The 12,825-nt window shown below is 35.6% G+C and overlaps 1 protein-coding gene across 8 annotated transcripts in view; it reads right to left on the reverse strand.

The window, feature by feature from the left end:
• Nucleotides 1–289: 289 nt before the first annotated feature.
• Nucleotides 290–12,825, reverse strand: part of FAM114A1 (family with sequence similarity 114 member A1) — a 40,980-nt gene continuing 28,444 nt past the window's right edge. For all 8 annotated transcript variants that reach the window (XM_026085329.1, XM_026085332.1, XM_026085333.1 and 5 more), the window contains 4 exons: nucleotides 11,614–11,753; nucleotides 10,259–10,331; nucleotides 7,282–7,335; nucleotides 290–5,667 (listed from right to left, as the gene is read on the reverse strand). In XM_026085329.1, the coding sequence (XP_025941114.1) occupies nucleotides 5,566–5,667; nucleotides 7,282–7,335; nucleotides 10,259–10,331; nucleotides 11,614–11,753 (369 nt within the window). In that variant the 3' untranslated portion in view covers nucleotides 290–5,565. The remainder of the gene's footprint in view (nucleotides 5,668–7,281; nucleotides 7,336–10,258; nucleotides 10,332–11,613; nucleotides 11,754–12,825) is intronic.

The raw sequence follows: 12,825 nt of genomic DNA on the forward strand, positions 1-12,825 counted from the left end.
TCTGAGATGAGCAAGGGCAGGAATCACAGAATCACAGAATGGCTGAGGCTGGAAGACACCTCCAGAGATCGTCTAAGTCCAACCCCCCTGCTCAAGCAGGGTCACCTAGAGCACATTGCACAGGATCGCGTCCAGGCAGATTTTGAGTATCTCCAGAGAAGGAGACTCAAAGGAAGAACAGGATTGCATTTTTACAAGTCCAGTGAAGGGGCTGAGAGGCTTCTAAAGATGTTTAAAAACTGAACAACCAAGTATTCCAGCTTTCATTTCACAGAATCACAGAATCACAGAATCACTGAGGTTGGAAGGGACCTCTGGAGATCATCTAGTCCAACCCCCCTGCTCAAGCAGGGTCACCTAGAGCACATAAGGTGACACTGCCTGACCCCAGAACCGGCACCTTTCACTGAATGCTTTTTAGCCAAATATTCCTCAACCCTAGACTGCAAAAGACAAATAGCTCACATTTGTTTGACTAATGTCTTCATGCCTTCCTCTTTACAGCAGCAGCAAATTTATTTCACTAAGAATTACGATTAGTTCTTGCTCAAGTTTCTTTAGAATCCTGTGCACATTATTGTGGTGGTGCATGAGAAATATTTTTTCAGCTCCGTGGATAAAATATTTGAAAGGCAGAATAAATAGCTAGTGCTGTGCTTGGAGTCTATTAGAGCATCTACTCAAAAGATTGTAAGGGGAAGCTGTCAAAAGGAGATCAAAGTGGGGAGACCAATAAGAAGTTCTTAGCAGGTCTGAACTCAGGGACTTTTGGTATACATGCCAAAAAGGGGGAATGAGCACTGCAGATCTACAGTGATCACATTAGCTGTCTTCTTTCCTTTGAGCTTTACTTCTTTGAATGTTCTCACCTTTGCCTTCCTTCAAGCTCATGACTGATTTTTATTTCAGAAATGCTGTTATTCCGATTCTGCCGGAACTAATCAAATGTCATCTCGTTTACTTTGAACAATGTTGAAAAATTGTTTTAAAAAGTCCTTTCTCTAATCCAACCCTTGAAAATTGTTCCTTTTCACAAAACATGTCCTTTTTTTCCTTTGAATTTTTTCCCTCTCCCATCTTTTTAATATAGCTCAAATTTTGACATTTTATTTTCAATTTGTTAATTGCAATACTGCAYACACCAGCAATACATTTCTAGAAACACTGTGCATTAGGTATGCTGAGTTAGGTGTCAGAGCATGGAAAAGTACAGGTCACACAATAAAAGCAGCTCTTTATGTCCTTATATTCTCAGTGACAAAGGTTGACTTGAGGTAGAAAAAAATACTTGTTTAGAGTCCAGAGGGTTTTCCAGTCAGACTATAAGAATTTCAAAGTAGGTCAGATTAGCTGATGGTGTCACTTTAAACCTTGATCTGAGATGGTTTTAAGAAGAACTAAGGAAAGTCCTTTTCCACTCTACACATTCTTTTGAGACTAAGAGAAGAGACAGGGCTGTCATTTGAAATAGAAGTGGAATGTCTCAAAGATAATCCTATGAGTAGGGTGACTGTATGATAAAATTCACTTCTGTGAATCAGAAAAAAGGTAAAAATCTCTATTGTGTCACTCAAAATACTATGGCATTTCAGACTCATTAAAGTTATTATGAAGCCTGACCTGTGGGTGACACTAGAAAGAAACATCATTAAAAATCATCTCAACTTGTAAAGATTGCAATTAAGTATTAAAAGATAAAGGCACGTTTTAGAAAAAGATATTAATGACTTCAATGGATGATCTAAGCAGCATGAGAAAAAGTGAAAGAGACACTTGTTTTGTTTAGCTGTCTCAAGCAATGGATGCTGGAGTGCAAATCATGGAGAAGAGATGTTTACACTTGAAGAGACTATACCCTAAAAAGCAGAAAACAAATTACAGCTTTGTTTTCAGCGTGACAAAAACCAAAAACCAAAAAATATCTTTACTGTACAAATACAGTAGACAACCTCTCAAATAGTTTACTTCTACCTCATCCTTGGCTGATGACCTGTAATAGTGGAATATTTGCAAGCTTGTAAGTGTGCAGACATTCTTTTATGTTTCATCTTGACAAATTTTTCAGTACAGTGTGTACAAAAGACTACCTCAGCTGAAGCTTTCTGCTCTGCATACAAAGATGTGCTCACAAGTGAACTAAATGTCATGCTTTACAAAACTAAAAAATAAATCTGCTCAAGTGAACAGGTAATTTTCAAAACCAAGGTTTTCAATAAGAACCTAAAACCTCGTAGTTTGATAACTGCCAAAGCACACTAAATATACTGTCTGGAAAAAGGTGGTCATGAAAGAAAGAAAAGTCTCTATTAAAAGTGTAAGGCAAAGTGTAAAGTGTGTTTTTGTTAGACTCTCAATAAAATCACAGTCATCATTCCAAAGGTAAATCAGAGAATCAGAAAATGGAAGACTTTCACTGAGTACATCCTGCCATGCCATTATTCTTCAAAACATTATTTTTAGTATATTGTATATTATTCAATATCTCAAATGATTGATTTGGCTGATGGAAAAAATACAAATCACTATAAACAAAATATTCTGGTTACATTTATACTGAAGGCTAAATCACATCACATAATACTTTTCTACTGACATATGGACTATTTAAAGACTAAGCATTCAGTTTTCCATGGAAAAGATGATTGTAGCTGAGGTCAGATGGAGCATCCCTATGCTCATATTTTGCCCTGCCTATTCCCTTTCCTAAACTATATGGATGTTAATACGTTAAGTCCAAGTTTTTTATAATTTTTTTTACTTTAGGGTAAAGTACTTACATATTGTAAGCAAGATAGTGAAACCTCAGGTAAAGACTATCTCAGACAAGCAATATTTCTCTTAAGAATGTCCCTAAACAATTTGAAACAGTATTCCCCTGAGGCTTCTAATACTATATTGTTCAACCTCTGTTAAAAGCTGCCACTATTAGACAACWTATCTTCTTGACAGGTTTAAACCTATATATTCTGCATTGCATTTCAGAGAAAAACAAAGATCCATAGGAAATAGTAATTAAAATAATTTATGTCTAAAAACATTAACTCAGCATAGGAACAATCTGAAACTGCCACGGCTATGTTCTATGAATGATTCATTTGGCAATAATATCACATTTACAGATGTCTGATGCATAGCTCTACTCAGATGCGGACAGAAAGGCTTCTTGACTAAAATAAGTAATCAACTAAAGCAAAAAGAAATCCAAGATAAAGTGATTGACAGGTGAAAACACTAAGGTTTTCTTGACAGTCTTCATTTGAAAAATAAATTCTTTTTTTAACCAGATATTATATTCTGCTTGCCAGCATAGAAATAGAAAAACAACAACAGAAAAACTGCTTTAAATAAGTAGGCTTTTTTACAAGCTACTGAATGTTTTAACTGGTGTCCAGGCCTTTAAAATTGAAAACCGCTAATGATCAAGTTTATCATCTTCAGTAAATCATACTGAGGAGTTTTTCTTCTGGGTCAACGCATGTATACAAGAATGACTCCTGGTCAAGCAAGTTCACGTGTGTGCCTCTTTCAGTAGCCAGAATGGGCTACTAGGGAAGAGTATGTTCATTCCCCTCAAAATGTGGAAGCCAGAGAAGCACTAGATAAGATGCAGTATTTTTTAATCATCTAAACATAATTTTGTAATACACTTTTGAAAATAGGCTTTCAGAAATAAAGCAATACCAGATGGAAGCGTTGTGGATGTAATGGTCAGTGGGAGTTGTATTCTACCTCTGGGCTAGTGAGTCTGCTCACCAGTTGCATTTTCCAGTGGCCCTCTTTTCTCCACGTTGCACTAATGTTAGCTGTTTGATACGGCATAAATACCAATGAATGTCAAGCTTAGTTTGCCTTTTCAGCTGCTGAGTGGCTTTTTATTTTTGTTCCCAGTATTATGTTACAGTGTTTTTTTTACATTCTTTGCAAGTGGATTTGAAGACTGTATCCTTTCTACTTACCCAGAAAGATATCTCAAATCTGTTAAATTATGGGATGGCAAAATATAAATTTTGCATAATACATCTTATTGCATGGATAGCGAAATTTTCAATGCTAAATAACAGAAGATGGAAAAGCCATGATGCATGTGGCATCAGAACAGGGGCCACAGTCGTGTAAGATACAGAGAGACCTTTCTGTTGTCTCTTATTTGGACTTACAAAAGCTACCATGTGCAAGCAGATACATGATTTCTCATTTCTAACAAAAAGGACAATATTTCCTCGTGTTCTGTTTGATTATTTTTACCATGTATGAATTATGCTTCTACGATTAAACATATTCAGATCTTAGCTACAATTAAAGAGCATTTAAATAGAATTCATAAGTATATCAAGAGGAAAAAATACAAAATAGCTAAGAAAAATGTAATAAACTGAAAATCCAGGAGAATGAGCTACATAAAATATTGGTAGGTTTTTCCTGTCTATGAGGTAAACTAGACTAAAGAAACTCCGAGGTTCACAGCTGAAGATTTTAAGCTAAGAATATGGACAAATTATCATGATTGCTAGTGTTATTCTCAAACGTCATTCCTGATGCTCAAGTATACTATGTTACAGAGTGAATGAAGTTGGTTGCTTTGACATACGGCCTCCCCACCCAAAGCAATTCTCTCATAACTTCTCTTCACAAGCTCCTTTTTATGCCTGCAAACTGTATTTCCAACCTATCAGTATCAGTAATTCCATTTGATAAAAACCTTCATGATGTTTACACCCCAAATTTAAGTGGTAACCTGGGAACACATCTGAGAGGAGACTATTTTGGGGGTTTTTCATAAACAGGTCCCAAACAAAAGAAGGAAAATTGTCTATTCCACGCATATTCAAAAAATCGCCTACCATGTTGTTCAGCCAGTTGGAATCAAGAGATGGATATAAATGAATATAAAATTATGGGTCAGCAAAGGTACAGCTATACCCATACTCTAACTGGTCAAATTTCATTTCAGTATATGCATATCCTCCATAATTTAAAAGTTAAAGGTAAAGTTAATGCTTTTTACTGTACAGCTCTAAACACGAAATGTTATTTAAATGGTACAGATTATTACCAGATTATTATTTATTACTATAAATAACATTCAGCGAGCACAACACTAAGATAATTTGTTCATATTGACTGAAGTTAAATACTGAAACCAACTTTTGAAATAAACATTTTTAACTAAGAGTTAAGATTCAAATAACGGAAACGGGGCTAAAATGTTTAAAAAAGCATTACATTCTAATTTGCTTCATACATTGTTTACAGCTGAAAGGGTCAACATTTAGAATCTGTATTTAAGTCAATACTGATATCAATAAACCATTGCTTCAAATTAAATTAATGCAAAGGACATACTCTAATGGAAAAGAAATTACTCACAAACTACATCTAAAGTCTAAAAGTCTAAATGAGATTTAAAAAGTTATTCAATACTGTATGTGCAAAATTGCATTTACTGTCCTCAGAGGACTCTAAGTGGCCAGACATCTCTCATAGCATCTCTTCTATCTGCATACATTAAAGAGATTAGGTCTGTGGTTTCTGTTAAGCCCAGTGGTGACAACTGCTGGGAAACTGTCACTGATGTGTTTTCAGACAACTGGTCTGGATATGTGAAATTTGCAGAACTGGAAGCAATAGCTGGAAAGCATCCTGAATATAAGTAGTACTGTTGCAACCCTAATGGGAGAGAAAACGTGGTCATTAGTATAGTTGTCATATATCTCAGGAATTACATTTCACCTTTTAAATAAACTCCATCTTTCTTAGATCGGCATCATGCTATATTAGGATACATATTCACACAAGGTTTTAGAATCTGTAGATAAAACCCCCTATAATTTACAACAGTTTATAAACTAGCTAGTAAACACAGCTTGAATCAGTACATAGAAATCTGATCTCCCCTCCATTTGAATGTGAATCACCTCTGAGTTTTGCGTGTAATCTGAGTGGAATAAAATGCCAGAGTGTTCAGAAGGAGATATGACTTACTTAAAGCAAGCCAGCACGCCTTTCCATCAACAGAACTAATTTTGGATGTGGTATAGGTGAGAGAAGTGTCACTGAAATTAATGATTTAAATGATTATAGCAGTTTAAACACACTGTTGTACTACTTATGGAATTTCTAATACTGAATGGTACAGCAACTTGTAATACTCCACAAACGTGGGCTGTACTAATACATGTTTGTATGCAAATAATGGGGTTTAAGGAGTACAAAACAGCTTATTCCTAAGTTTTGGACATTCCTGGAGTTTGCAGTTCTTGGAGCTCAGAAAGGTATGTCAGCTATAATAGCAAATTTATCCTACAACAAAAGGAATTATATAATAAATAATAATCTTTGCCACACCTCTATTCAACTTTTCCTAATTTTCTTTGCAGCTATTTCTTTTTTCCTTAAAGTTATTGTTAATTCAGTGCAAAATTGTTTATTCTAAAACAACCTTTTCCTCATTTTTTAAGGAAACACAGCTGTTAGGAGGAAGGTACAGAATGACAATTTGTAATAAGTACTTCATTTTTTTTATGTTTAAAGGGAAGTGTGATCTAGTTAGTAGAGTTAAAAGAATGCAAGCTGCATATATATTTTGTTTTAGTACTTTATAAGCATATTACTGCCTCTTGATCTCTTCCCTCCTCAGGAAAACAGAGGCACATTTTACTCACTGTGCTTTTCTGATCAAAAACAGATCATGGTGTCTAACAGTAGTTCCTCATGAACATTTTTGTGATGTCTGACACATGGTTAACCATAGACTGAGCAAGCCTGCTTCTTTTTAGACAACTGTGAATCTTTGTAGAAATCTAAATGCCTGTGGGTGGAAAACATTGCAGCATTCCTGCAGCTCAGATTTTAAAGAAAAGCATAGGCTGAAACTATTTGTCAGTAAAAATTATTTTGCAAGATTAGAAATAGAAAACAGAGCAGTAAGGATAGGCTTATCCCTGGCAACTTGTGAATGGGTTAAAAAAAGGCTAAGCTTTTAAATAAACAGCATACTGCAAATTGTCTACTGTGCTCTGACAGACAGCAGAACTTGAAGAGCTAATCAGTCTCACTTTAGTCATATCATTGTTAAGAATCCTCAGAAAATGTCATATTACTACTGTGGTATTTGTGGGAGAGGCTGAACACAAAACTGAGGTTTATGAGCTGGCACTGAACAGCCAGAAGGATACTGATATTACTTTTTATGCAGTTCTTTATTGCAACATAAATGTGACTGTTTCATTTCAAAATCATCTTACTAGAATATTTCCTAATGTGAAAAAGGTGAAGGCTTACCTCTAATATCACGGAGTTGATGATGGGGTTAAGAACCTCTGCCTTCATACTGCTCTGTAAATCAGAAAATAGGGTGAAATGACAGGGCAAGAAATATATTTAACAGGAATATACTAATATCGGAGCAGTGGTTTCATGAATTCTAGAAAGGTCTTGTTTCAGCTTGATTCTTATTCAGACTATTTATTGTGGTATTCCTGATAATTGTCTCTACATTTCATACACACTTCAGTAGTATTTCTATTACTGAGTAAGAATAACTAAGATGGGCCCATGGTTTTATCTTCTGATTAATTCAAGAGCCACAGAGTTTCAAACTGCCTGATTTCCTATGGATGAGAGATTTATGTTGTCTATCCCACTGTCTGTTAGTCCCCTTTTCATCTCTCCTAATAATTTTTTAGTCCACTGCCTGATTTCAAGGAAACAAGATGGAGAAATAGAGGTCAGAAAGATAATTAAATTCTTAGAAGTTTCATGAAAATCAGTGGTTAGATATAAGTGAAATGCCCAACTTAGTTCCCCTACAGAGGGAAAAACACAGGTGAAACTCAGATCCTCAGACTGGCAGTAATGTATGTTGAGCTAGACAACACACACTGGCCAATGAGCACATGTGTGACTGGCCCAGCACACCTAACATTTTTCTCAACCACTAGATAGGAATAGAGATGGGTATAATAARTAGTGAAGTTACTAGAGGCTACAGAAACCAAATCCCTATGAAACCAAGCTTCATCAGTTCTGCTTTTTAAAATGGCAAAAAATTTTTTCCTTTTTTTCTTCTCACTGTTCTTTGCATTGTGCTTTTTGACAATGATAGTAATGCCCAGGAAGAGTTGCTTTCTTCTAATATTGAACAGTGAACTTTATTAGACTAAAAGAAATACAATACCAATTAATTTCACCAAAACAACCTTGTTACTTTTATATTACAGATTTAAAGAAACATGAAACACCTTAACTTTAGATTAAATTTAATTAGTATCTAAAAAAATTTGATACGAATGTGTGATATGATAAAATAGACATAATCTCTAATGGTACATGAAAGAAAGAAGACAAAAGTGTTTGGAGAAAGGTGGAGGAACAAAGGGAAGATGGTTAGAAAAAAGAAGAGCATTTTTACTGTCAGTTACTAGAAAATCCATTACATAGTGTACTGTTTAGTTGATTGTCAATAAACTGAAACATAAAGAAAGCAGTATCAATTAAGTACTATTGACTGTACGAATCAATGATAAGTTGAAGTTTGAAAGAGAACTTGTATAGCAAGCAAAGCTGTTATTTCTCACTTCTGCATTACTGCTTACTCTCAGAAACATGGCCAACATTATAAAACATGGGCACAGCCAGCACCACAACTAAATATCTGAACTACACAGATATAGATATAGTGATGGCACTGTCTTTGAAAAAAAGTATTTTGCATTCTAAGCCATTTCTCAGTTTCCCATGATTCAATGCACACTGCAGGATGCTGGAATGTGTTTGTGAATCCAAGTGCCATTGGCAGCTTAAGAAGGAAGTTGAACCACTGGGACATGCAAGAAGATGTAGAGTTAGTGCAGTCCTGTGTGATGGCTGCTCCCTGCTTTTCTGACTGATCATGGGGAGTAGAAGACTCACATCTTCCTCCAAAAACTTGCAGTGATGGGAAGCACTTAAAGCTCACCAGACAGTCCAACTAAAAATGTCTTCTGCAGAGAATATGTTGGCAGTGGGAAGTGTCTTTGTGCTCAATTTCTCATATGTCCTCACAAACATCCACAAAAACAATCTGGTCCTAAAAACCTAGTGTAACACTCATGAGAGCTTTAGTTTTCAATTTTCTGAGTCGGGGCAGCTTAGTATTTCATGGGCAATATATTTTTATGTGTCTGTACATCTATTTATTGCAAGTGTCAAACAAAGATATGCTAAAATACACTCCCAAAATGCAAAATAAGCAGATTCTTCCAGAGTAATGGGAAGGAAGGTAAATTATTCAGAATAGAAGCAATCCAGTAAATCATGTTCTTTTACAAATAACTCTGAAAATACTTGTTCAGAGATGTGCTGGAAGAGCTCATGGGAGAACAGGGGAAACTTCCTTTAATGTGCATTCACCTTCTCCTGAGGTAATCAGGAGAGACAGAGCTGGATCTTCTCTGACATTCACTGAACAACTTCAGCAATGACACAGTTTTTGTCTCTGAATCTTGCTAAAATGCTCAGGTGCCAGTTGTTTTTGAAGCATTTTGAAAATCAGAGTACCGCTTCTGCACTACAGGGCCCTGCAAAGGCCTTTGCTGCTCCCCTACACGTGAGTCTCCCCATCTGTCATCCTATCAATATCCTATCAATGTGAAGGGGAAGGGGAAGGAAATTATGTTTTTAGCAAGGAAGGTCACAGATAAATGGATGTTCCCAAATGGAATACCTTGAGATACAAGACAGTGATTTTTTAAGATAAAAGACCAAACACAGATTTTTTAATCTCTTAAATCTTTCACAAATGCAATGGCCCTAGCCCAGGGCATATAGCAAAGGCTAAGAAGACAGCTGGTGAAACCATCTTAAGGTATTCAAAGCATTATCGATGATTTTTACACAAATGCATTCTAAAGGGATAGGCTGAGTAGAAGAAGAAAATGTTCCCAGGTAGTGGGACTTTTGCCATTCTTGGCAACGTGGGCCCCTTTCAGTGGGAGCAAGTAAGGACTGCTGAGTGGAAATGAGGAAAAATGTGAAAATAGTCTCCAGAAAGAGAGATTTCAGAAGGCAGAGGACGCACTGCAGAGTCTATCCAAGCTCACAAACTTCCTCTACAGCAGGGAATCTGCTATAAAAGTGCTCTGTGTTCTTGAACTGAGGAAGGAAGCACCCTCTTTGCTGGTACCTCGTGTAAAGCCAGAGGATTTGGGTAATAATTTCTGTTTTAAGAAGTGAACTATATTTATAAAAACCCAAATGCAACAGAAGACAGTTATCTTACCCCAGCTGCTGTTAAAGAATCAGAAAACTTCTTTGATAAAGATGAAACTTCATTGCACATGGCACTTGTTAAGCTGGTTTTGAAAAAGAGAGACAAATATAAAAATACATCCTTGACCTGCCCAGGGGTAAAAAGCCTATGACWGTCCCAGGCACCAAACTTCATCTTGAAGGCCAAGAATATTCTTAAGGCAATTTTGCTTCTATTCATTTTATAAGTATCTTGAGGTAGATTTTGGTCATGATAAAAGTTTTATATTCCTCCACTGAAAAATTCAGTGCTGACCACAGCATCAAAATGATGCCATGTTAGCTCAGACACTAGTCTCTTTTGATATGGCAACTTTTCAATTTTTTAATTTCTAAACTTTTAGTTTAACTATTGTTTTTCTGATGATTGCAGCAAAACAACTCCTAGAAATACTGCTGGAAATAACTCAGACTTTAATGAGAATAGTAAGAAGTTTCCTCTCCAAGCACAGAAAACATTTACTCTATACTAAAAGAGGACATATTGTGGTTAAAGTACATGAGAACAAGGAGATCTAATTCTATTTCTAGATCTTTTACTGTTTGCTAGACCATCACAAGTTCATCATATAGCACTTGATCCTGCAAGCTACAGCATACTTTATCTCTAATTTTGCAAGGCACTTGAATAAGTGCTTTATTTTAGACTGAAGTGTTCCCATTCGCTTTGCCAGGGTTCTAACATTCCTAAAGATAAACACTTGCTTAAGTACTTTATTTACTCAGGATTCAAGTGCTTACAACATCTTAGGGTCAAATCTTAGGAGGTAAGCAAAACCCACTAAAATCAGTAGAATCTATTACTACAGAGAGCTTTTGATCTGAATTCTGAGTTCCATTAGGAAGACTGGCTTCTTAAAGTTACATATGTTCTGTTGTACATTAGCACAAAGTTGCTGACAAATGTCTTATTGTTTAGAACAACTGATTGACTTTTGTATTTTTGTGGCAGATAAGCACTAGATAAATGAGGCTCTACTGGCAGGTAATAAGACTGCCTTATGCATTGTAAAAGCAAATTCTGCACTTGCTGGCACAGTATCTTTTGCAGAGATGACAGGAAATGCATCCTACATGAACACATACGTTTATTTCCTGGAGCAGCAACAAATTTCAGCTTGTGAATAGGTCATGTTTTTCTAAACATACAGATGTTAGCCATGTCAAAAAATAACAGGCAGCCTATGTGATTTAATTACTTGAGAAAATACAGCCCTAAAGCCAATGCTATTTGTTGATCCATGGACTTTCCCTTCAGGTGCCATAAGCTCTTTGAGTTGCATGAGTTTTAAGCAAATGTTCTTATAAGAAATCAACAGTACTCACTTCGTCAGTACTTTGGCTTGATCTTGAGCTGTTTTTTCAACTTCTTGCCCATGTAGAATTAATTCTGCTACTTTATGAAGCTGCTCAATACACCGAGCTGTTACCTCTGCCAGACTTTCAATGGACAGCATGTAGATTTCCTTATATGAAATTAAAAACAGGGAACAATATCACCAACAATATCATCATCGATATATACACATGTATATATATATATATATATATAAATAAAATAATTTGAAACATAACCCCCCCCCCAAATTTGGAAATACCAGCATATACACAGTGAAATAATATCAGTCATAATGTCATCCTCATAAACAATACTGGAAAATGAAATATCCACTGATTATAAAATAAAGACCTTACACTCATTCTGGAAAATCAGTAAGAAGAAACTAACCATTTATTTCAATGGGAGCTAGGACAGGCTCTCAGATTTTCTAAGGTATCACTTTTGAGCCAGTCCTAATAAATACAAAAGTCTCTTAACTCTTGAATATAATGCATAATTATTTTCATTTGGAGCTGAAAGTACTGAGTCATTCCTCAGTAGCAAGAATGGATAACATTCCCAACAAAAAAGTATTTTTTAACAGCAACACTAAAAAATTCTACCTAGAACTCTGACATCACAACTTTCACAAGCTGGTGCCATCTGAAAAGCTGTAATTACATAAAAATTTGTAATATATACAGCACAACTCAGTTTACTCATTTGGATTTTTCTGCAAAGAAACATGGCAGATAATTTATTAGAATTCATTCAAAAAATCTTGACAAAGATCCCAACCACATTTAATAGTGCTATAACTTAGTGTAAGAAATTCAGTCACAGTTAACCACATCAACAGAAGGGAGTTGTTTAAGTGAACACAATACATTTAGTCTTAAGTAATATCATTCATAAAGAGACTTAACAATGGTGAATTGACTAAATAATACTTCTATTTTGTCCATTTGTGACAAATTATTCAAGAGTTCAAATAAAGTTTGAGGTCTTTTTCCATCTATTGTCACTGGGAGAAAGAGATGCTAAAGAATGTTGAGATATGACTTTCAATGAACTATAGACATTACGCCACAAAACCCCTCAGCTCCCTGTATTCTGTGCACATGCATGCAAACACGCACAGATATAAAGAAAAAACAAACTGTGTGATGAGCAGAGGGCCTGCTATATTGATATATACTCATGGGAAGAGACTAACA

This window comes from Apteryx rowi, unplaced genomic scaffold (assembly GCF_003343035.1).
Source record: "Apteryx rowi isolate R43461 unplaced genomic scaffold, aptRow1 scaffold_664, whole genome shotgun sequence".
NCBI lineage: Eukaryota > Metazoa > Chordata > Aves > Apterygiformes > Apterygidae > Apteryx > Apteryx rowi.